This window comes from Patagioenas fasciata, chromosome 3, assembly GCF_037038585.1.
Source record: "Patagioenas fasciata isolate bPatFas1 chromosome 3, bPatFas1.hap1, whole genome shotgun sequence".
NCBI lineage: Eukaryota > Metazoa > Chordata > Aves > Columbiformes > Columbidae > Patagioenas > Patagioenas fasciata.
In genome coordinates this window covers 100,764,089-100,785,951 of record NC_092522.1, presented here as the reverse complement: position 1 = coordinate 100,785,951, position 21,863 = coordinate 100,764,089, and the positions used below count along the sequence as shown (strand labels likewise).

The following is a 21,863-nucleotide window of genomic DNA, read 5'->3' as shown; positions in this document are numbered from 1 at the left end:
AGTCTTCCTAGAATTAGAATCAGTGGTATCACAAAAAGATTTGAATACCGAAAATTTTACAGGGTTTTTTTGGTTGGTTGGTTTTGGGTGAGGTTTTTTGTTTGCATTCCCCTCCCATGCTCCAATTCTTGCACAAACTTTTGCCCCATCTGTCAGCAGTATTTATATCACAAGCTTCTTTCCACACCACTTCCAAGTTCATTGAAAGATTTCAGACCACAATGCTTCAGCTGTGAGGCTAGATATACAAACACTTGCTAGAAGCAAAGAAAACTGAGCCAACATCTACAATACACATGGGCCGGTAATGCACCTTCAGGACATGAGCCAGGAACCTACTTACTTAGAACAACAGTCAGAAACTATTGTAGATGTAACATTTGTTCTACATGACAGTTAATCTTGTTTTAAAGAACATTTCAGGATGCCTTTGATCCTGCAAAAGCACGAAAAACATACGTCTTCAAGTCTACTGTAACTTTTATTTTTAAAAACTCCAGTTTTGCTTGTATCAGAGGCCACGACATGGCAAAAGATGGAAATAAATGTATCTGCAGAAGCCATTAACAATGTGGAAGCCCTACCGCATATAGGCCACTGGAAAATGTAACTTCGGAACTTTTGGTGAAATTTGCTCAGAGCAGGAGCAGCAAATACAAGACATATTTCCAGTAGCAGATCTTACCCTCCACACTTCCCAAACTGACACTTTATGCATTTTAAAAATGCACAAGGCGATCGATCACCTCAAAACTGTTAAAAAACGCTACACAGAATAAAAGCCTCTCTCTCCTTCTTCACAGTTTACATATTCATAGATCAGAGGATAACTTAGATGGGAGAATACCCCTGTACCACCCTCATAACATTGTACAAGAGGCTTCAGCTCTAAATGACAATTGCTGCTTGTTATCCTGAAGAATGCCAGCCCAACACAGATCTTGCTCTTCCACAGATTATAACTATGGAGTCCCACAAAACATACAGATTCTTCTCAGTTTGTCACTGAAGCCCAACCCAAGTAAGCTTAAAAAACCCCAAACAACAAGAACCAAAAAAAATACATATAACCCCAAACCAAAACAAAAAACCCCAACAACAAACAAATCCACCCCCTCAACACAACAAGAACAAAAAACCCCAAATTCGTGTTTGTTTTGCAGCCAACATTCATTAAAACACCCCAAGTCATAAAAACGGTATGCAGTATTCTGCGTCTATCCTTCACAAAGCTATCCAAAACAGAAAAAATAAAAAACACACTTTGAAAAGATGAGACTAATGTTCTTGCACAGAAGCAGCTAAGTAAGATTTCTCATCACTAATTTCCAGGCAGTCTGCCTTGGGGCAGGGGGGCGGACAGGACACCTACACAGCGACATCTACCTCCCCTCCCCTTTTATGTTTATTCCTAATCACTTTAAATCTGGGACTCCACCTGGTTTCTAGTCAAACATCCCATCAGAGAGGAGAAGGGCAGTGCTGTAGCATGGCAGGGACTGCGGAGAGAAGGGGATCAGCAGGCAGAGGGAGGCGATGCCTTGGAAGGAGTCAGAGCACAAGGGTTTGCCACAGCATTCACAGATGTTGAGCCCCCAATCCCACCACCCCGAAATAATCAGGACATTGGCTGTGACCTTGGAAATATACCTAACCAACTTAGTACATAATGAGAAAAACTAACAAACAAAAAAAAAACACAAAAGGAAATATGTGTACTGCAAACTATCTTACAGAAAATAGGTGGGGAATACACGTTTTCTTGCAGTCAGTTATCAAGAATTCAGTTGATATAGCTTATAGCACCTACCAGCCTTGTTTTCATTCTCCCTTTGATGATAGCAAGACTACTGAATTTGACCACTGATTCCAAGAATGGGGAATAGTAAAATGCTGCTGCATGAAAATTAATTTAATACATGTTTAAACAAGTTTAAACAAGACTGAATGGTAAGGCTGTATTTCTTTTATTCATCTTAAATAAGAAAGAAATGGTACAAACCAGACCATACCGAACCTAACGCCTCGTAAAAACACGCAGCATTATATATGCTTTACTACTTCAGACTCTCCCTAATTTACCCTTAGTGACAAGGGATTTTGCAGTTCCTCAGTCTCAAAGGGAAATGTTTTGAATAGGTTTATTTCTGCCAGTGCTGTGAAACAAGAAGAGCTTAGTGAATTTCCTTTAATCCCCTAGAGACTAAACACCAGCATCTTCCTAGCTCTGCTTCCAAGACAGTGGTGGCAAGAGGCAGATTTTATCAACAGTCAAATACATCGCTGCTACCTAAGGCATCAACCCCTTGCATTGGGTTACTATGACAGAGAAACATTTAAAACAAACAGATATTGGATGAATTAAAGCACTCCAAAAGACTCAGCACTTAAAGAGAGGACACTGTAAGATAGTAGTAACTCAAGCACGTGAATGAACACAATAAAAAGTGAGTATATGTTAATGGCAGAAAACAGAAGCGAAAACAGAAGCAAAACCAGTTCTCAGCATGCAGCAGCAGAAGGCAGCTACCCATGTGGATTCAGTAGGTTCATGGCACAAGCAGGGAGAAGACAACTTCTTAGCAGATAGCTAAAAATATTTCAGAATGAGAAATTTTATAGAGAAGTTCATACTGTTTGTAAATAAAATAAAGTTACATAGAAGGTCAAAGGTACTTATTTTTAAAGATACTCCAATGACTTCTTGTCAACTCCTTGCTTTTGCTGTTCTAATAATGGGGAAGAGGGGGAAAAACCCAACATGAATAACCAAAAACCTCTACACACTCCTATAAGACACCTCAGTTTTTGCTCCCACAGCATCCTTTATTCATGTCTGAAAGATGACCACAGTGGAAGATTATCTTTAACACTTAGAAGTGCCAGAGTTCCAAAAGAAGATGCTTGATCAAATGGGATTTGATCAGTTCAAGAAACCCCTTCAGCAAGGCATTCAATTACATTTGAATCTTGGCAGAAAATAAACATAACGCAAGCCAACAAACCTGGATTTTAAGACTGGATTACCAGCTCTAAGATTAAATTTGCTGTTTTATTCCCTGTTTTGCCACTCTGAAAATGTATCAGTTGAATTAAGCTAGAAAAATTAGACATAAGGCAAGACTTAAAAAGGGAAGCATTCAGCGAAGACAACATCTTGAAAGGAGATGCCATTTTACCTGAAGACAACAGTTTCCCATTCCAAAGCCCATAGCATCCATGTATATATAATCTGGCTTAGCTGCCTTTGCTGCTTCTCCATCATCGTTAGGAAATGTTTCGATAAATGGTGATGGTGTGTTCTTATCTTTAAATACTGCGTGGAAAATGCAGGTATTCAGTAACCCAAAGTATTAGATTGAACAATTATTTCAAAAAAGAAAAAAGATAAATCGAATTTACTCACTTGGTACATTTATCACAACCTTCTCTCCTCTTCGGTGCCGAATGTTTCTGGTCAGTGTACTATGCCAAAAAAAAAAAACGTTTGTTGAAATGTCTGAAAATTTATTTTTATGTAAATGTTTGTTGTTTCTCAGCAATTATCAAGGTTTCAGAATGTTAACTTTTTATTTATTTTGAGCACTTTCTTTTAGGACACTTCTTTTCCTAGTTTAAGACAGATAACAACAGATACAACACCAAATTTTTATTCAGCTAGGTCAGTCTTATTTTGATGGACTTCACAGCACTATGGTGACAGAACAGGCAGAAGTAAAAGGCCACTGACCTGAAGAATACAAGAGCAAGTGAAAAGGCACACTTAGTTTTTAAATAGAAATATTTTCATTCTCCCAAGTCTCACCTTACAATGAAAATCCCTCTCAGACTATACAAGTAGTTTGACACCACGCTGCATTTTGGAGCAACTAGAGGAAGTTATTGAGTATACTGAGATGTTGCTGCGACAGACCCGAGCGAGACCTGGATTAACTGTGGTGGAAGTGTTCAGCCTTGGGATATCAAACTGGAAACAATTTTGCAGTAGCATAATCAACACCTTGTGTCCCACAATGGCCTGAACTGTTATATAAAGTTGCTTTTGCCCCATAATGGCATGAAGTACAATGTAAGGTTACTTAGGCTTAACAGTTCACTTTGAGTCACAAGAAAATACACATGAGCAAACCATCTCTGCTCAAGTCCTTGTGATACCTGCAGTAACTAGCCACATAGATTTCTATTCCAGTAATGTAAACAAATTGCAAGTATATCTCTATTTAGGTACAGAAAAATATTCAGCTTCTCATTCATCCACAGAAAAATATTCACTCTCATTCACTCCACAAATACTCTTACCTAAATCTAGGATGTTTATTGATGGCTTCATCTGGAAAAAAGAGGGATTTTGAAGCTCCTCCTTCTACCGGCGTTGGCTTATGTTCTGGCAGCGTAAACCCAGGACACCCTAACCTATATGAGACAACAATGAGATCCAAGCTATAATGAAAACAGACTGTGATTCTAAAATGGTCAGATGATCATAGATAAGGATTCCAGTAGACAGCAGAACAGAAATAGATTTGTAAAAACTTGCAGCTAGCCTGAGTATTTCTGAAGCACTTTTCAAGGCTGGTACCTATGCATGTGGAATTGTCAAAAAGATATCTTAAAACACTTGCTGTTAAAATGTCAGTGCCTTCCAAAAACTAGCATCTGTGGTAGTTAAAACAGACCTTTTTCTGTGTTGTTTTTAAACTGTTACTTTATCATTGGACAGTAAATGTGGACCTTTTCAGTGGTTGAAGCAAGAAACTTCATAGTATTGTGCAGAGTACACACACATTATAGTGTGCTGGCACCTGTCATTAATAACAACATTCAGCTGCATTCTGTGCCTTAGAACAGTTTCTCTAGAGGGTATAAGTTATTGTTGATTGCCGCAGTAATTCATCCAGTTCTGCTCCCAACAATCTACTCCTGTTAAAAAGATGTACCTAATCAACTCTGTAAGAATTAGACATAGTTTCAAGTGATACATACATCCCAAGTCTCACAATAGTTCGTAATTTAGGAGCTCTGAAAAGCCCCGTTAATCAGAGAATTGTAATAGGCAAAGAAAAATTACAGCTATTAGGTGTAAAATGCTGAGAGATACGCCAGTAAATCTGAATACAACCCACCCCTTTGGAACCTCCACTATAAGTTTAAGAGTCATCTGAAACAAAAATAATTAGGTTTGCAGTACAACTGAGACAATAGAGCATTTGAGAAGTTGGAAGTAAAGTTGTAGAAGATTAATTTCTCCATACTGCACAGTATAAAGGACAAAGACTGTGCTATCTTGAGAGGCTCTAGTATCTGAATGTATATAAAAAAGGATTAGCTGATGCAATAACAAGTAAATTACTCAAAATGCCAGGAAACACGTTTCTGGAAATATTATTTATGCTCAGCATGTATTTCATTATTTGTTTCCTCTTTCTGGTTTAGTACACAAGTTGTTTTACAACATTAAAACCCAACTTCATCACTTATGTAAGCCCAACATTGTAAAATGCATCACTCCAGTCCTCAGGAAAGAAAACAGATTTTGGTGCAGTAGCAAGGGCTCAACAAGTTAAGAACTAAGGATACTGATTAAGCTTTTAAGCTAGTATTTTTTAATATTTAAGCATTTTCAGGTTTGTTCATTGTTAACTGAGTACTTTGAATAAGCCTATTTCTTTACCTTCTGTGAGTACTCTAACATTTTTCTTGTTTTTTTCAGATGCACAGAGGTTTTTTTTATTATACACACGTATATCTACAGAAGCAAACAGATATATTTATACGGTATTGTAGAGAGAATATAGCAAGAGAACCTAAACCCACAAAACCTCAGCAATGTTAGCAAGACTCCAGTCAAACCAACAGGGACCTGAATAGCAAGATAGCAAAAGGTGGGAATACGAAACTAAATTACCTAGGGAGAGCAATCTCTGAAGAATGAAACTATGTTTGGGATGATTAGTGAATAATAAACTAATTTTATTATTTACTGGCTTTCACTGAAGTCCAAGATCTTGCTCCTACAGCAATGTAAAAAATATTTCTCTGTATCTACAAAGTGATGAAGAACCCCTCTCCCTTTATTCCTTGCACAACTGGGTCTGAAACATTTGCATGTAAGATTTTATTAAATGACAGTCTATTTGTAAGGTTGCATGGAAAAAACAAAAGAGAACAGAAAAAAAACCCCAAACAAACAAAACCACCAACAAACAACAAAAAAACCTCACCACAATTCTGTCACATGCTGAGAACTACTTAACCACTGGACTTCAAAAAAGCTCTTATTACTTTAAAGATATCTAGTACAACTGTCATAAAGAGGAAGCATATTTTCTCAACAGAGCGTTCTTAAAATAGCATTCACGGGGTGTAAGGGCTCAAGGTACCTGAACTTTGCTCCTAAGTCACACTTTGTATCGTTCTTACCCTCAACAAGAATTTAGGGCCACTGCATTCTGTGCTATACAAGAAATCAGTCAGTGAGGTCAGCTGCTTCTCTTCTATTACAGACCATTTTCTTTTACTATTTTAAGCATAACTATCTTCATTCCTTTGACTGATCGGGCTAGTTAGAGCGAACATAATAAAAATCCCTGCCTAGAACTATGTTTGAGAGGAAGATCAGAAAGCACCATTTATCCTAGTTAACGTAGTACATCCTGAACTTCATTTCTTCAACAGTCTATTTGCAACAATTTAAAAAAAAAAAAAAAAAAAAAAGGAAACCTACCCCTTTGTAAGGGTGTTACAAACCCCGAAGAGGTGCACTCCTTTCTAGATTCAGTAAGTAGAGTATTATAGAAGTTTTAAGTTTTCAATTTGTAAGGATAATCACATTCCTGTTGTACTGTGTGCTCCAAGCCACCAAAAGAAGTTTACGCATGCTTTAGTGAAAAAATAGTGTTAAAAAATACATCGGGTACAAACCTGCAATTTATAAAGATCAAAGGTTTGCAAAACAGGTGAAACAGAAAACTTTTATATCTGATTTGCCATATCAATTTAAGATGGTAGACCACATACAATACTTAATGTTACGAATATTCAGGTATTCTCTCCTAATACAAAATCATCACAGATTAGAAGCAACCCAAAACCATAAAATATGATTATTTGTTTGTCTTGTTGCAATAAAAATTTTAGGAAAGACGACTGAAACATTAAGTCAAAGCACTTTAACTGAAATGCGTTTTGCTGAGTTTCATTGTACAATTTAGTTATATGCAGTAAGCAGAAAAAGCATATAAGGAGAATAGCAAACAGCATGATCCTTCAGCAACCACCTCACCTTGGAAATGAGGTCACAGTGCAAACAGCTTCATTTTCTTTGAGCACAGAAGCGGCCTCTTGCCGTCTTTTCCTCATGTTGTCTTGCACAGTGTTGAATTCAGACATGGTTCCCCCATACGGCTGCCCAGGTGTCCCTTCAATCATATAGCTTCCATACTCTGGTCGCCAGAGTGTTGGGTGGCTATAATAAAAGAATAACCTCATCTCATTATTTCTACAACTTAAAGACGGATTATTTGCAAGAATTTCAGAAACGAATGCAATTTGCAAGAAAAATCTCCTAAAGCTGCTTATTTGGTAGAGTAACACAACGTATCTTCCAATGTACCTCACTGTTGGGAAGCAGCAAAAAGAAATTAGGGCACAGTTTGGCAAGTAGGAATTGTTGTCATACAGTGCAATGGGTAGGATTCAATCCCCTTTAGCACTTGTTTCAAGCTTTGTTTCAAGCAAGAGGACTCCTCCTTGTAGGCTTTCAACAGCCCCTCTGCCAAGGAAGACAGACAGGGAAGCTTTGCTGGAAGATGAGGTTAAGGTACTCAGAAAGAAGCGGACAGGCCTAGGGCACAAAAGCCTTTCATCATGACAGCAGAGTTTCTTCACCTTCCTGTAAGCTGTGACCTGCTTTTGGCTCTCTTCAGTCAAAGCACTTTACTGCCTCTGGTCTCATTTCTCTGCTGCCATCAACTAAAAGGCAATTCACACTTCTCAGGCTAGCTGAGGAAGGGATATGATCCAGTTATTCCCAAAAACTCCATGGGAGAGCATGGGGAAGAACTGCCCTTATGCTTACCTGGCTAATTCTGCCAAAAACAGCAGAGCTGTTCCTACAGACAAGAGGCTTCCCTGTGCAGCCGTCACTTGTGAGGGATACAGGGGTGAGCGCACACACACACTTTACGGGGCAGGGGAGGTGCAGCATGTGGTTACTGTGTACACACAGATAAAAACAGAGCAAGACCCAGCAAATACCCAAACTGCAACTGCTGTGGACTCACCCTTACATTCTCCTTTTTTTCCAAGTCGTAACACAAAAGGTGCACGGACGGTTTATGAGTGTGCTAAAAATCTTCCACTTCCTGCACCCCAGCTTTATCAGAAAATATTGCTATCTGTGGTTTACAGTTTTACTCACAGCAGACTTGAAAGTCAAGCCAGGTCTACAAAATTCTGTACAGTATCATAACAAGAGGGAGGGAAAAAAAAAAGGAACAGGAAATAGCTACTCACTTGGGGTTTACCTTCTCCCCCTTGTCTTGCAGCGTTTGAAGAATTTCTTCACCACAGAGCAACAAGCGCACTTTCTTATTCTCATGGTCAAATTTTACTAACATATATTCCACCTTGTAAAAAAATAAAAACAAAACAAACAATTAAAGGGTAAGACTTTGTTCACACACAAACACATCATTTTAACCATCAAGTAAACAAAGGATCTCTACAGAAGCTTAAAAAACATCTCTAATTATGAATGCAGTAAACAATACCACAAGATGGCTGCAGGCTTATTTCAACTGGAACGGAGAACTGAATTCCTTTAAATCATCCTTCAAAATGTTTTCCCTCAATTTCTAATTGTGGATATTTTGCAAAAATATAGCTGAATTCGTATTTGCCTCCACTTCACTTTTCAGACAAAAAAAAAAAAAACGAAAACCCTACGCAAGATATTAACCACAAACATATCTTTGTCATGCCATGAGTTACAGTCTCAGCTGCTGACAAAAATAAAACCAAAAACAAACAAAAAGAATAATTCTACAAACATGACATCCATTTATATCCATCACTTGTTGGAGCTATTTGGGACTAGCAGGACAGAGCCCAATGGAAGCCCAACCCAGGAAGTTCAGGGTTGTTACAGACAGCACCAGTCCTGCTGTTAACACACTCCAGCTCTTGGCACAGCACAGGGGTTTCCACTCCTCCTTGGTCCAGCCCTGCTGCTGCCTTCCATTTCCCTCCTGCCCAGCGGGTACCTTGCCCAGGGCCTCTGTGCCCCTGCACCCCTGTCCAGGCTGAGACCTCCAGTGCTCCCACTGACACACCAGGCAAGAACGTGGTCCAACAAGCTGCTGACCACAGCACTGCCAACCCTGCTTCCAAGCACTGGATAACACTGTTGTCCTAACAGAGATCATCCAAAAGCAGCCAAACCTGGAACACCCTCATGTCAAACTTTCTAATCTCGATGCATAGTTGCTATCAAAGCTCCAGTAAGAACTTTTAGAGTGCCACTGCATACAGCAACCTAACAGCTGCCTGGAACTCACAGCTCTTTCATACTTACCGACACAATCAATTTCCCAGCACCTACTTGCTTTGCATTGTTTAAGAAGTGTGAAAGACAAAACATCTTCCAAGCACCATGTGCTGCCTGCCATGGAAAAGCAGAAGTCATACACAGAAATGCATTATGAGGCTACTGGCTTGGAAAACCCCAGCCGGACCAGCAGCGAGATGTGGTGCCTTCTGTTGGAAACTCTCAAACCACTGCCTCTGAGACTTCCACAACTCCATCAACCTGTGGTTAAAAATTCAGGCTGCAGTTCCACAGCGAGAGCCTGTCAGAGGTTTTGCACCATGCTCCTCAGCGTTATTTTCCAACACTGCCTAAAACCACATCCACCGGTATTTACCAAACACCTCTGGTCCAGTCTCAGGAACTGAGATTCAAGCAAGATGCTGATGTTAAAGTTGCAGCATATTAACTTGTGGCAACTTCTATTTAGTACATCATTCTGACACATATAGGAAAGCAGCATGCCAGAACAGGCAACTTGTACAGTATTTTCCAGCACACTCTAAGTAGATTGGTAGGCTTCATCTTCTTTGGTTCATGGAATAGTTATTGCTAGCTACCATGAAAATTAATATAATCCTTCATGGGGATTTGTGATCAAATAACAAGAAGCATTATGCAAGAGTGTCTGTATTAATAATTCTACAGAATCTGATTAAACACAAACTCTGGAGGGACTCATTCAGCAATAGTACACGTATCTGTATCTTTTTCTTAAGACCAAATATTAAACCCTTGGAAAAAAATAATGACTTATAGTTTCTGTTCAAGACATTTTTTTGTGTGGTATATTTTGTGGTTTCTATGTGTTATGCCACAATAATCTACTTGAGATAACTACAGATAATAGTCAACCAGACTGCACTCCAGCACTGGTTTACTTGTTATCTAGCACCAGCCTCTCCAGGGACACCTGAGCCATGATTGTTGGCAATAAAGAGAGACTTCTCTTGCACCTTCCAGTTTCTTGCCATGATCAACAACATCTGTTTTGGAAAAGCATCATCCTCACTCAGACTCAGCCTAAGCTAGAAGAGATAGGCAAGCACACAGTTCTCTATGTCCTACAGATGGACACGTGAATGAGTGTCAAGCCCAGGGCACACCTGGCCTCTGATCACACTGCCCACGGGGATGGGCATGGAGGAGGGCAAAGGAACTGCAGCTGCACTCCAGAGACCACAAAGCTGAACATGTGCCCACTGTTACATGGATATGTTACTGTGATTAACCTCCAGTTTTAAAAATCCCTCTGCAAGTGTAACTGCAATCAGCTGATAATGTGAACTCTGCACTTCTCTGTAAGCTGTAGTACAAGTCTCACAAAAGAAAAGAAGCCAAAAGTGTAAAGAAACACTAAGCCAAGAAAGCGAAACCAAAGAAATAAAAATGTTTCATAATCTGAGGGTAACAGTGAATATATTGCACTCATGCATCTAGCTTTAGAAACAACTACTACTCTTGCCTCAGGAAACATTGACTAAATCTTCAAAGCTGTCTTAACACACAAAAGATCTGCCATTAATTTTAATGAGAACAGAAAAAAAGCTGCAGACAGCTGCCAACAATTCCAAGTAACCCACAGAGTATCTTGCCAACAGAGAGACTGACTGAATGGGCATCCTTAAAGAATTTAATTTAAGCTCATCAAAAGATTTAGCCTACAGCTAGAAAGAGATAAACAAATTCAGAGTTCACACATTTTTACATTTAATTTCAGCTCGTCGTTCACAGACTTCTCACATGTTTTCTATCCACAGTAAACTTCAGAGAATCACAGCCAAGCTGAAAGCATCAGCATGCGTAGGAGAGCTTCAAGAGTCCAAAAGCCAGATCTGCAGGGTTTCACCCAACACTCATAATTCATCCTTTTGCCAAGCTCTTTCGAGTTCACTTTTCTCCTTAATTTTGACTAGTCTCCCTAGCAAGCAGTACAGTGCACATCAGGTCAAACTACTGATGCAGGCGGCTGACAAGCAGCTCAGCTAAGAGCTGGCCAGGGAGGCGCACCAGGCCATGGAAAGGTAGGTGGCACTTAGGACCCATGCACCTCGCCGGTGCCCTCACCCTGTGCAAACCCTGCACACCTCTGTGCACCAGATGGCACCTGCTGCATGGCTGCGAGAAGAGGCGGCCTCCCTGCTTCTCCCTGAGGACGGGCAGACAGACACACACCACATCGCTTCAGTAAATGAACCTCTCTGATCAGCCCAGGGCTGTCTGGCTTGCACAACTGCTGTGGGACCCAACCAGAAGAGCAGGAGAAGAAACAATAGTTTGGCGACCAAGGCTGCAAGGCGAAAGCTGTAAATCCACGCACACACAGAAACCAAGCCTAACAAAATAGTTCAAAGCTAAATGCATTAAAAAAAGCAAATAAATGCTTAGTGAAAACAAATAATCTGAGTACAACAGATCTACCCGTGAGTCAACACAAAGAAACCTATTATTTACAGGTTTCCTTCCTCTCAACTACTGACTAGCAACATACTTCACCTACAGAGGACATCCAGGCCAGCTCCGCTCCACAGCCATATCTTCTAGGGAAGGACCATACACCATTAGCTCACCAGTAGGACAGCAACCAGAATGGCATTACTTCACTTGTCATGATTATTTCTCTCGATTGGCTATCAAAGAAATATCAGTCTTCTGAAAATTCTTAGACTCTGTAAATACAACCATAAGAGAGACCTTGAAGTCCCTCAGCTGGGGAGGAGCCAAACCAGCCTCCATGCATTAAGCCAAACCGTTGTGCTGAACTTGCCCACTGGCAAAGTGAAAGGTGATTGTTCTCTGGAAATGGGCAAGCATGTCTGAAATTGTGTTTGAATGCCTTAGTTATCCGACCATAATTACACATATTATTTCTGCATAAAGCATGCTACTTACAAATGAAGAAATCAGCCAAGCAACTCTTTAGTAGCAATTCTGAGGAAGAAGAAGAACCAAAGGTGACACACATCCCACATATGATCACCACCCAAATACTTGCCTTGGCAGTGGTCTGTTTTCTGACATCAAAACCCCTCTTACAAACTCAGTTTAACACCATTATGCTAAGTACACTTCGAATAAATCCTATATAATAGTTGAGAGTAAACCCTCTGCTGCAGAATTCATGTTAAAATCATTTTAACATTCAAAGTGTTTACCATAAGCTATTTCTGCATATGAAAACATGGGTAAGCATGGACGTTGGTAAGCTCGGGGGTAAGGTTGTATAATAGAGGAAAATAGTTTATGAAGAATGATCTGAAGAGAAGCTTTTTTGAGAGTGTGACAATGCAAGTCTGGATGCTCTCTACCTGTGAAAAACTGTTCCCCCTGTTTGTCTTTTATGACACTCCTGATAACCCATCAGCTGTGGATGCACCATCCCTGAAGTGTTCAAGGCCAGGTTGGATAGGGCTTTGAGTAACCTGGTCTAGTGGAAAGCATCATCCCTGTCCATGGCAGCAGGATTGGACTAGATGATCTTTTAAGGTCCCTTCCAATTCAAAGCATTCTGTGACTAAAACTCCCGATCATGGGTGACCATAGACCCCCACTGTTCTTCAGTGACAATGTTATCAACAGTTTATTTCTCCTTCCACTGGGCAACTATTGCCACATATACTTGGAGCAGTTGTTAGCGGTCTCCTCATACGTACCTCACCTTGGGCCTGGAGGTTTAAGAGAAATTGGAATTTTTTCCTAAACATCCAATGAGGTCTCATAGCTTTTGTGTACTATTACCAAAAGTCACTACAACTTTTAATATAAATATTTTTGTGCAGTATTGCCTCCTCTATTTATGTATACAATAGAAAATAGAAATAAACTTTACTGTCAAGACCATAAAAAAAACAAAATTAATTTCACTTGTTATTAAGCTCCATTATGGGGGGAAAAAAAAACAAAGTAGTTCCCCCACACTTATTCATCAGTTAATGCATCATTAAAATACTACCTATCATTAAAATAACAGCCTACAGGAGAAAAAAGTTTTAATAATTTGACTGTTCATTAAAGAACCTCTGCCACGAGTTTTCAGCATTAAGATGGAAAAAGAGGATTTTTTTTTTTCTGTAGGTACACATACTTCTGATGGATGCAGAGCATAATACTCAAGAATTTTTTTAAAAGCAGTTATTTTCTCACCACTACTGTGCTAAAACATGGAGCCGCAGTAATAACCAGCTGGTAATGTAGCTTTAATGAAAGGTTTACTGGCCCACAAAGGCAAGCCTAAGCCCTGAGGGAGCAAATTTCAGAGGAAAACAAGTCTGGAAGTGCCACAGAGGCAAAAAATAAAAACTGTGCCACATTAAAGACAACCGCAGATAAAAAGAAATTAAGAGGATGCAGGGGCTCTCAGTCAACACAGCCAACCCAGGCTAAGTGCTCCAGCCTGTTCCCCCTCCTGCTTGCTGACATCAGCGCTGCAGATTTCCTTCTTATGCATATGATACGATACAACTAGAGATGTCCTGTGCTGCACACACCACAAACCAGGAAAGTGGGTTGTTGAAAACTAAAATCTAGAGGTTATAATCATTTGCGTTCTGCTAAAGAACAAGACAAGGCTCGTTAGAGAAGCGTCTCCTCTTTGACTGCAGTACTATATAACACCTGAAGTAGTAGTATAAAAAGACAACTAGGATAATTTTCATTCACTTATGAATTTCTAGATTAAAAGCAGAAATGAACAAGTGTTTTTGGCAGAACTACGCTTGCTATTCCCCACAGGCTAGACATTTTTATGGACTACTAAAAGACGATTTACTCAACCGTGAAACAAGATACTGCAAGCTTCTAAGTTGTCTCTTGCATCAGAAAGTAAGAAGAAAAAAAATACAACAAACAAGAAACTTCAAGAATAAAATCTTTCCTGTATCCATCCTTGCTACTCACTCTTTCTTACACTGTGAAGTAAAATAACATGTCTGCACAGCAAGAAGAGGAACTCCTGTGGCAAAAGAGGAATTAGGACGAAGTAACAGACAACAATCCCACGACAAAGCCATAGCAATTCACTTGACATCCACAGAAGGAAGTTCACTGTGAACAAAATATTTCGCTATCAGAAATACACAAACAGCAGATAATTTACGTGTCTCTTACTAAGATCTGAGATTGGGAAGGAGGAAATCAATGCATTCCATGGGGGTTGGTCAGTATTTATGACAAATCACAGTTTTTTAGGGCCAAAAACACACATACACAAAACACAAAACCTAAACACAACACACAACAAAACCCCTCCTCCAAACTGGTATCCACTAACTGCAAAATTAGCCTTAGAAAAAGCATCTCACTATAACCTACAGCAAGTCCTGCACTGTCACGTGCAGTGCACCCAGTGGCAAAGCTCCCAGGTGATGCTGCAGCACAACCGGTGCCTGTCTCATCACCCAGCCATGCAAGAACCGAGCATGAGGGAGATGAAGCAAAATAATCAGTTGTCAGGAGGTTAACACATCACGTACATTTTGAGATCTAGTGGGTTTAGATGTAATTCCATAATTTCCCTGATGTGAGGATTAAAACTGGGTGGAAGAAGTAGTTTCATGAGCATCAGCCAAAGCATCCAAGGAAAGAATGAGGATGGAGTGTCTTCAAGGGCACCTATTTTGTTCAAGTCAAGATTTAAGGAGTTACATTTGCATGCATTAGTATACTCATTTTAGAGGTTGCATATATATACTCAAGGCTGTTGTGAGCTGATGATGCATTAACATCATACCTTCAGACCCTAACCCAGAAACGCCACTATGATAAATAGCAGGTGCAGCTACAAAAATACCAAGGAACCCTAAATCCATTTGTAAACAAATAATGTCAGTGTCCCTTTATTTAACCAAATAAAGCTCAGAGAGGAAGGATGAAGGAGCAAACACATGACGAATAACCGAATCATTCACGAGTGCTGCTTCCCCCCACGTGGCCAGCAGGCGATTACATCGGTTCAGACAGCTCCATTCAGATGTATTTGCACATGCTGCGACTGGCAGGGAGCCTTCACCAGGAATTTCTGCATGAGAGAAATTCAAAAACACATTCGGTTTGGGGAATTTTGCTGGGGGAAGGGAAGACAAAGTAATTGTCTTCAAATGACAAGAGCTCAAATGTAAAAACCATAATTTTTTAAGACTTCAGGCTATGTTAGCTTTATTATAAGCACAAGATCTCCAGCAAATGCTTTAAAACAAAGCAATTTCTGCACACCAGTACATTGCAGTGGTTTGTACAAAGTGAGAATGTGAGATCCTCATCATATTGATCATAAGCCTGTATAAGGACTTGGCTGCATTTTTTTTTTAAGATCTGTTACTGACAGCCAGGAAAATAGAACTACTTTTTGTGATTATTTTATAACACATAAAGTAAAAAGCTAGTTAGAAAGTTTCAGACACCCATAAAAGAAACCCCATGAGTCACTCGACAACTGTTCAAATGGTTTGGATAGAGGACATACATTTTGCAGCACATGGAGTTTAAAGAAACCATAATAAACTGTCTGTTCTTGTCATCCATGTGTCTATCTCAGCTTCAAAGCTATCACACGGCATCTTGTTCCGCAGGACATCTAGGCTTTGTAAAGTAAGTAATTGTCTTAAAAGGACATCTGCTGTTTTTCTGTTCCACTAGGTTAGCCAAATTTCTTGTAAAACGAGAAAAGAATACCACCTTTCCTGTACACCATGATGCTCTCTGAACCTACTGCCTCTCTTATCAGTCACAGTCCTTTCTTATCTCTATTTGAATGTTTCCGTGTGCACGTGTGTCTCTCACCATGCCTTGCTGTTGTCTTTTAGTGAAGAGATGACCAAAATTTTATCAGTGCATTTTCGGGATAGTAGGTGTACTTATTTCATGCAGCTGGTAAGCAAGATTCACTGTTGTTAAAAAACACCCTAGATTTTGTTCTGGTTTTAAATGGGTGACAAACAGGAGCCTCAAACTGTGTGCATCTGAACCCTAATCAATTTCCTTAAGATGCAGCAATTATTTTACCAGTCCAAAGTTCTGCAGACTGTGATGCAATGTTACTGATCATATCATTTGCATATTCCTACTGCTCTGAAAAAAAACAAACCAGACCAAACCGACAAAACACAACATATACAAGCTGCAAACTGCAGCAAGACATCGGTGCAGTAGCTAGGTCCCTGAGAAAAATAATTCCAAACGAAAGAGTTGACTCCACAGCTCAGCCTTTCATTAGGAAAAACGAGAATGCTTTAAAGACTGCCATGTATCTTCTAATCACAAGTAGCACCTCTGGGACATCCTGGTAAGAAATCTCTAACCTCTCTTCTTGAAGCATCCAAGAAGGGCTGCTTTGCCTCTTGCATGAGGAAGTGCTCAGCAGAAGATGTTCATTTTAATCCTCATTTAACTGATTTACAAGATATAATTAAAAAAAACCTAATGGATAAGTAGGGAAATGAACCAAAAGTACAGAAGAAAGATCAAAAGAAGGTTAAAAAAGACTGAGATACCATGCAGGAAAAAACAAAGAATGAAGTCAGGAAGACCTCAACTTGCAAGCAGTGAGGCAGCACATTCTTCATACTGCCTCAAACATACAATTCATTATCAAACCAATTGAAAAGTCTACAAATTTAATTTCAAGTCTCCATGAAGAAAATAACTTTCTAAAAGTTGAAGATGCTTACTGTGTGCTATGTCTCAACACCGACAGGAACAAGACTTGTATGCAACAAAAGGGTCATTATGTCCAATTTCACTGCACAAGGCTGGGCAAGTCAGACTGCCATTTCATTCACATACACTTTCAAATGAAACTGTCACGTTTTGTCCATGCTTGCTTTCTACACTCCTCCTTCTGAGCGAATTTCCCCTAGCATGCCTTTCTTGACATTTTCGTATGCTGAAGCAGCTCCTCCTTACTCTTTATTGTTTCTTCGTCTCCGTTAATTTTCCTTTTCCAGCTCTCCTTGTTTATATCATTTTTTCCCAGTCCAGATAGGTGTTCAGCCTGGAGAAAAACCAACCTGTCCCATTTAGCAGCAAAACAGACTGCAGAAGAGAAGTATTATATGTATGTATGCATACATATATGTATGTAGTTATGCATGAAGTGCTGCGATGCATACATGCATATGCATACTCAGCACAAAGCAACGGCAGCAAGCCCAGCTAAGGGCCAGCCATTCCACTTGTCTAATCCCAGTGTCTGCATTAAGCTGCACAACAAAATTTAAGCAACATCTGTCAGCTAGAGGAATGCAACCAGCAGACAAGGGGAACAGAACAGCATAGGAGATTGGTAATGTGCTGGCACAGAAGAGAGCTTTTTGGGACAAAAGCTGGGAAGCAGTAGAATAGGCTTTGTCTTGCTCTCAAAAACCCTTTAAACTCTTTTGGTACCATGAACATCTGCCAAGTTGCACAAACTAATCGTTTCACATAGTACCTACTAACTCTACTGGAGTTTTAAAATACAGTTGAAAATCTGTAGGTTTTTGCATTTGCTGTACAAAAATAACCCCAACCAAACAAACAAAAAAAAAAACCCACAAAGCAAAACACAACCCAAGACGTAATGACGACTACTCTGCACATGCTAAGATATACATATATCGTTGGATGGGAGAGGAAGATGAAAACACAAGGAGACCACGAGACTGTACTGGTTAGCGCAACAGGGTCTCCTCAGAAGATCTAATTGCTGTTCAACTTTTGTGGGCATTAAAGCAAGGACAATAAGGAGGTTTGATGAGGCATAATGAGATAGCTCAGTGTTTTGTATTTTCCACAGTCTGAAGAAGTCAAGCATAAACAAGGAGGCCAACTGTCAGTTTTAAATGAAGCAGAAGGGTGACTAAAAGGCAAAGGACCTTTACCTGCAAGTTCATAGAGACCTTTACAAACGTACTTTTTTAAGCAAGTCTCCTGGTTTCACCTGGGATAGAGTTAATTGTCTTCCTAGTAGCCTGGTATAGTGTTGTGTTTTAGATTAAGCACGAGATGAATGTTGATAATACACTGATGTCTTGGTTGTTGCTAACCAATGTTTATACCAAGTCAAGGACTCTTCAGCAAGGAGGCTGGAGATGCACAAGATGCTGCAAACAGGGCACAGCCAGGACAGCTGACCCAAACTGGCCAAAGAGATATTCCACACCTTATGATGTCATGTTCAGTGTATAAACTAGGGAAAAGTTAGCTGGGGAACCACTGCTCAGGAACTGGACAGGTACTGGTGGGCAGGTGATAAGCAACTGCATTGTGCATCACTTGTTTTATCTATTCTGTCATTATTTTTATAATTATTATAATTATTTTCCCTTTCTGTCCTATTAAACTGTCTTTATTTTAACTCATGATGTTTACCTTTCTTCTGATTTTCTCCCCTATCCCACTGGTGGGGGGGGGCGGAGTAAGCAAACGCCTGTGTGTGATGTTCAGCCACCTCAGCAAGTCCTAGTCTCTGTTACACTCACATTTACAGACTTCTTTTTTTAACCACTGTGAAGACTTAATTGTTGTGGAAAACAGCGTAAAAAGAACCACCTCCCAAAAGAAACAACAGCTAGTTGGTAAACCTTTTGGTTGTACTAACCCTGCAAGAGAGAAGAGGGCTGACTTTTCAAGAGGTAGCAGAACCAGTGTTTTGACCTTTCCAGCTCTTTATTCAGGTGATTATGGGACCATTAGGGAACACCACCCTGCAACCCAAGTTGTGATGCTGCCTCACTTCCTTCAAAACAAGTGCCACCATCCTGCCCTGTTTGCACTTAGCTTCAACACTTTCGTCTGGCACTCAAGGAACTGGAAGCACATGACAATTCCTCACACATTTTATTCCTTGGGCCCACAGGGAATGGAGTCCCCAGGAGGTTACATGCACCCCAAAGGACCAGCACAGCTACAACACACAGGGAGAGGCAGAGTCCGGTTGAAAACGGATCCCAAGCAAAAGCTGGTGCTACGCTCGTGAGTAAACACAGGATTTCTTTTCCACAATTGCATCAGCTAAAGCATTCACATATCTGCCCTGAAACACAATCTCAGTATATGCTAAAAAAGCATTCATTAAAAATGAAGTAAAAACAACAACAACAAAATCTTTTGCCAAACTTGTTTTCAGAAACATCTCTCAAAAGTAATTTTGTTTATTCTGATTTAATCTCTACCATTATGTGAGGGCTGTTCTCTTCATTCTTGATTTCTATCTTCAAGAGGTTTTTAAGACAACAAAACACCCTCAGGCTATGACTTTATACATGAAAGTCAAAGTGCACAAAAGGCTTTTTATGGAAATTGTCCAGCTAGTCAGTTGATTCATCTAAGCTGCACGTAAATGTGGCACCACTTTCCAATAACCAGATATTTGACAGGAAAAACGGAAAACAAATCTACTGCTTTTCCTGGTAGTCTATCTACAACACAGCTGAAATAAGTTATGGAGACAGGTGTTTCTTTTCTATTTGCACGAGAGTAGACTAGCAGCAAGTATCTGGTACATTAACACATTCATTCCTAAATGTTGTGTTATGTAAAAAATAATTAAAAAAAAATGCATGATAAGTGGGATAAAGATAAGTTGCCACATTTGAGTTTATTACTACTTGCTAAAATCTGAGATAGATGATGAAGTGGGTTATGTGAACTTCTCTGAATGTTTACAGAAATTTCAAATACGGCTCTTACCTCCTTATCAGAAACATGGCAGTAATCATGCTGCTCTTAAAATTCTGCCTATAGCCACACTGAGCAAGACAAAACCAAACTGCAAATCTCATTAAACATAATGCACCACCATTTACAAAGTATAAATACTTTCTTCAGTGGGGTCCCCATGCCAGAGGAAGAATAAGGCTCCTGGGGTGCAGTCTCACTGCACAGCTGCAGGGGCTGGTTCTGCCTGTCCCCTTCCTCCACATGTTCCTGCTGCTTTCCTCACATTAAACAAAACTTGTTGGATCTCACAGTGAAACAGCTGAAGCTCTGCTGAGAAAACAAATCACCCTAGGAAACTGAATGGGAGAAGAGTTTTCTGCTGGGTTAACTTCTTGAACTCAGGTACCCAGTAACACAAGGAAGGCAGAAGAAACACAAACCTGGAGCAAGGGGAGGGAAGCTGAACCAGCTTGCTAGCAGATCAACCTTAGCTGTCTTTGAAATCTCACCCTGAGAAAGCCAGGACAACTAAAACGTAACTCTCATTGGAAAGTGAGTACCCTGTCTTAAAGATTAATGAGAAAACCCTAAAGCTAAGTCTCAGAGCAATACAGAGACTCTGCTCTGTCTATACTCCTGAACTTAAGACTGTGAGGCTCTTTTGTCAACATAACTTCAGTCATACAAAAGATGTAGGAACACAGAGACAACAGACAAGAATAGAGGTAAGTATATTTAAATTTCCTGAGTCCACACCACTCTGGCTACAAAACCCTGTGGTGTAGACTAGATGTGCTGGCAAGCATCATTCCCTCCACTGGACAGATTTTAGTGGCCAAGCTCCCACTCACTCCTCTTGAAAGCAGCTCCTGTGCTCCAATGCCTGCCTTGCTCAGCTATGTTATGTATGACAGCAATTCCTTTAAAGAACAGACTAAGAGCCAAGGTATCTCAAGGTGCACACAGATAACAGCATTTACCTTTGGCAAAGGGCATCTGTGAACAGCTACTATAACCACCCAGACAAAGTTTTATGACAAATGCCTTTGCCATTCAGAAAGGAAACAGAGCATGATGGAGATGTGATGGACAAGCCCCTATACTGGTTGCTTTCTACTCTGCTTTTCAACTTCTCTGCAGTCACACCACAGATACCCCCAAGTGTCAAACACCAGACCACACCAACACCATGGCGGAGAAGGGTTTCCAGCTTTCCCTGTCTCCAGGGAAAGCCAGGACCCTTGGGAAATCCTGCTGATCAACACAGGAGTGAGCCCCTGTTCCCTGTAGATTGCTGTCAGCCTGGCACACGATTCAGCACGGGTTTGCATGGCAAGGCAAGTAAGGCCCGCGGATAAGTCACGGCCCTCTGGTGCAAAGTACCCATAACAAAGTTCAAGTCACAACCCAAGCGATTGTTCTCATCCTTGTCTGAAAAGCTGTCCCACTCATGCTGAACAGCTGGAAGGCTCTGGAGAAAAGCAAGGCTCGGCAGGTCTCTCTTCACAGGGGCAAGCCCAGACCACGGAGAGACCCGGTGCACGGTGACAGGGCTGCCACTGCTGAGCTCCCGAACACCTCCCATCCCTGCTTCCCTCGCTCCCCTCCCGAAATCCGGTTTTGAAGCTGAGCTGGTGCTACC

At 40.4% G+C, this 21,863-nt stretch overlaps 1 protein-coding gene across 1 annotated transcript in view; it reads right to left on the bottom strand.

Moving 5' to 3' along the window:
• The window catches only part of GCLC (glutamate-cysteine ligase catalytic subunit), a 34,670-nt gene that overhangs the window by 12,107 nt on the left and 700 nt on the right, over positions 1-21,863 (bottom strand). Inside the window, exons 2-6 of the mRNA XM_065835310.2 lie at positions 8,515-8,627; positions 7,283-7,465; positions 4,300-4,413; positions 3,407-3,465; positions 3,180-3,316 (exon numbers count right to left, since the gene is read on the bottom strand). Coding sequence (XP_065691382.1) covers positions 3,180-3,316; positions 3,407-3,465; positions 4,300-4,413; positions 7,283-7,465; positions 8,515-8,627 — 606 coding nt within the window. The remainder of the gene's footprint in view (positions 1-3,179; positions 3,317-3,406; positions 3,466-4,299; positions 4,414-7,282; positions 7,466-8,514; positions 8,628-21,863) is intronic.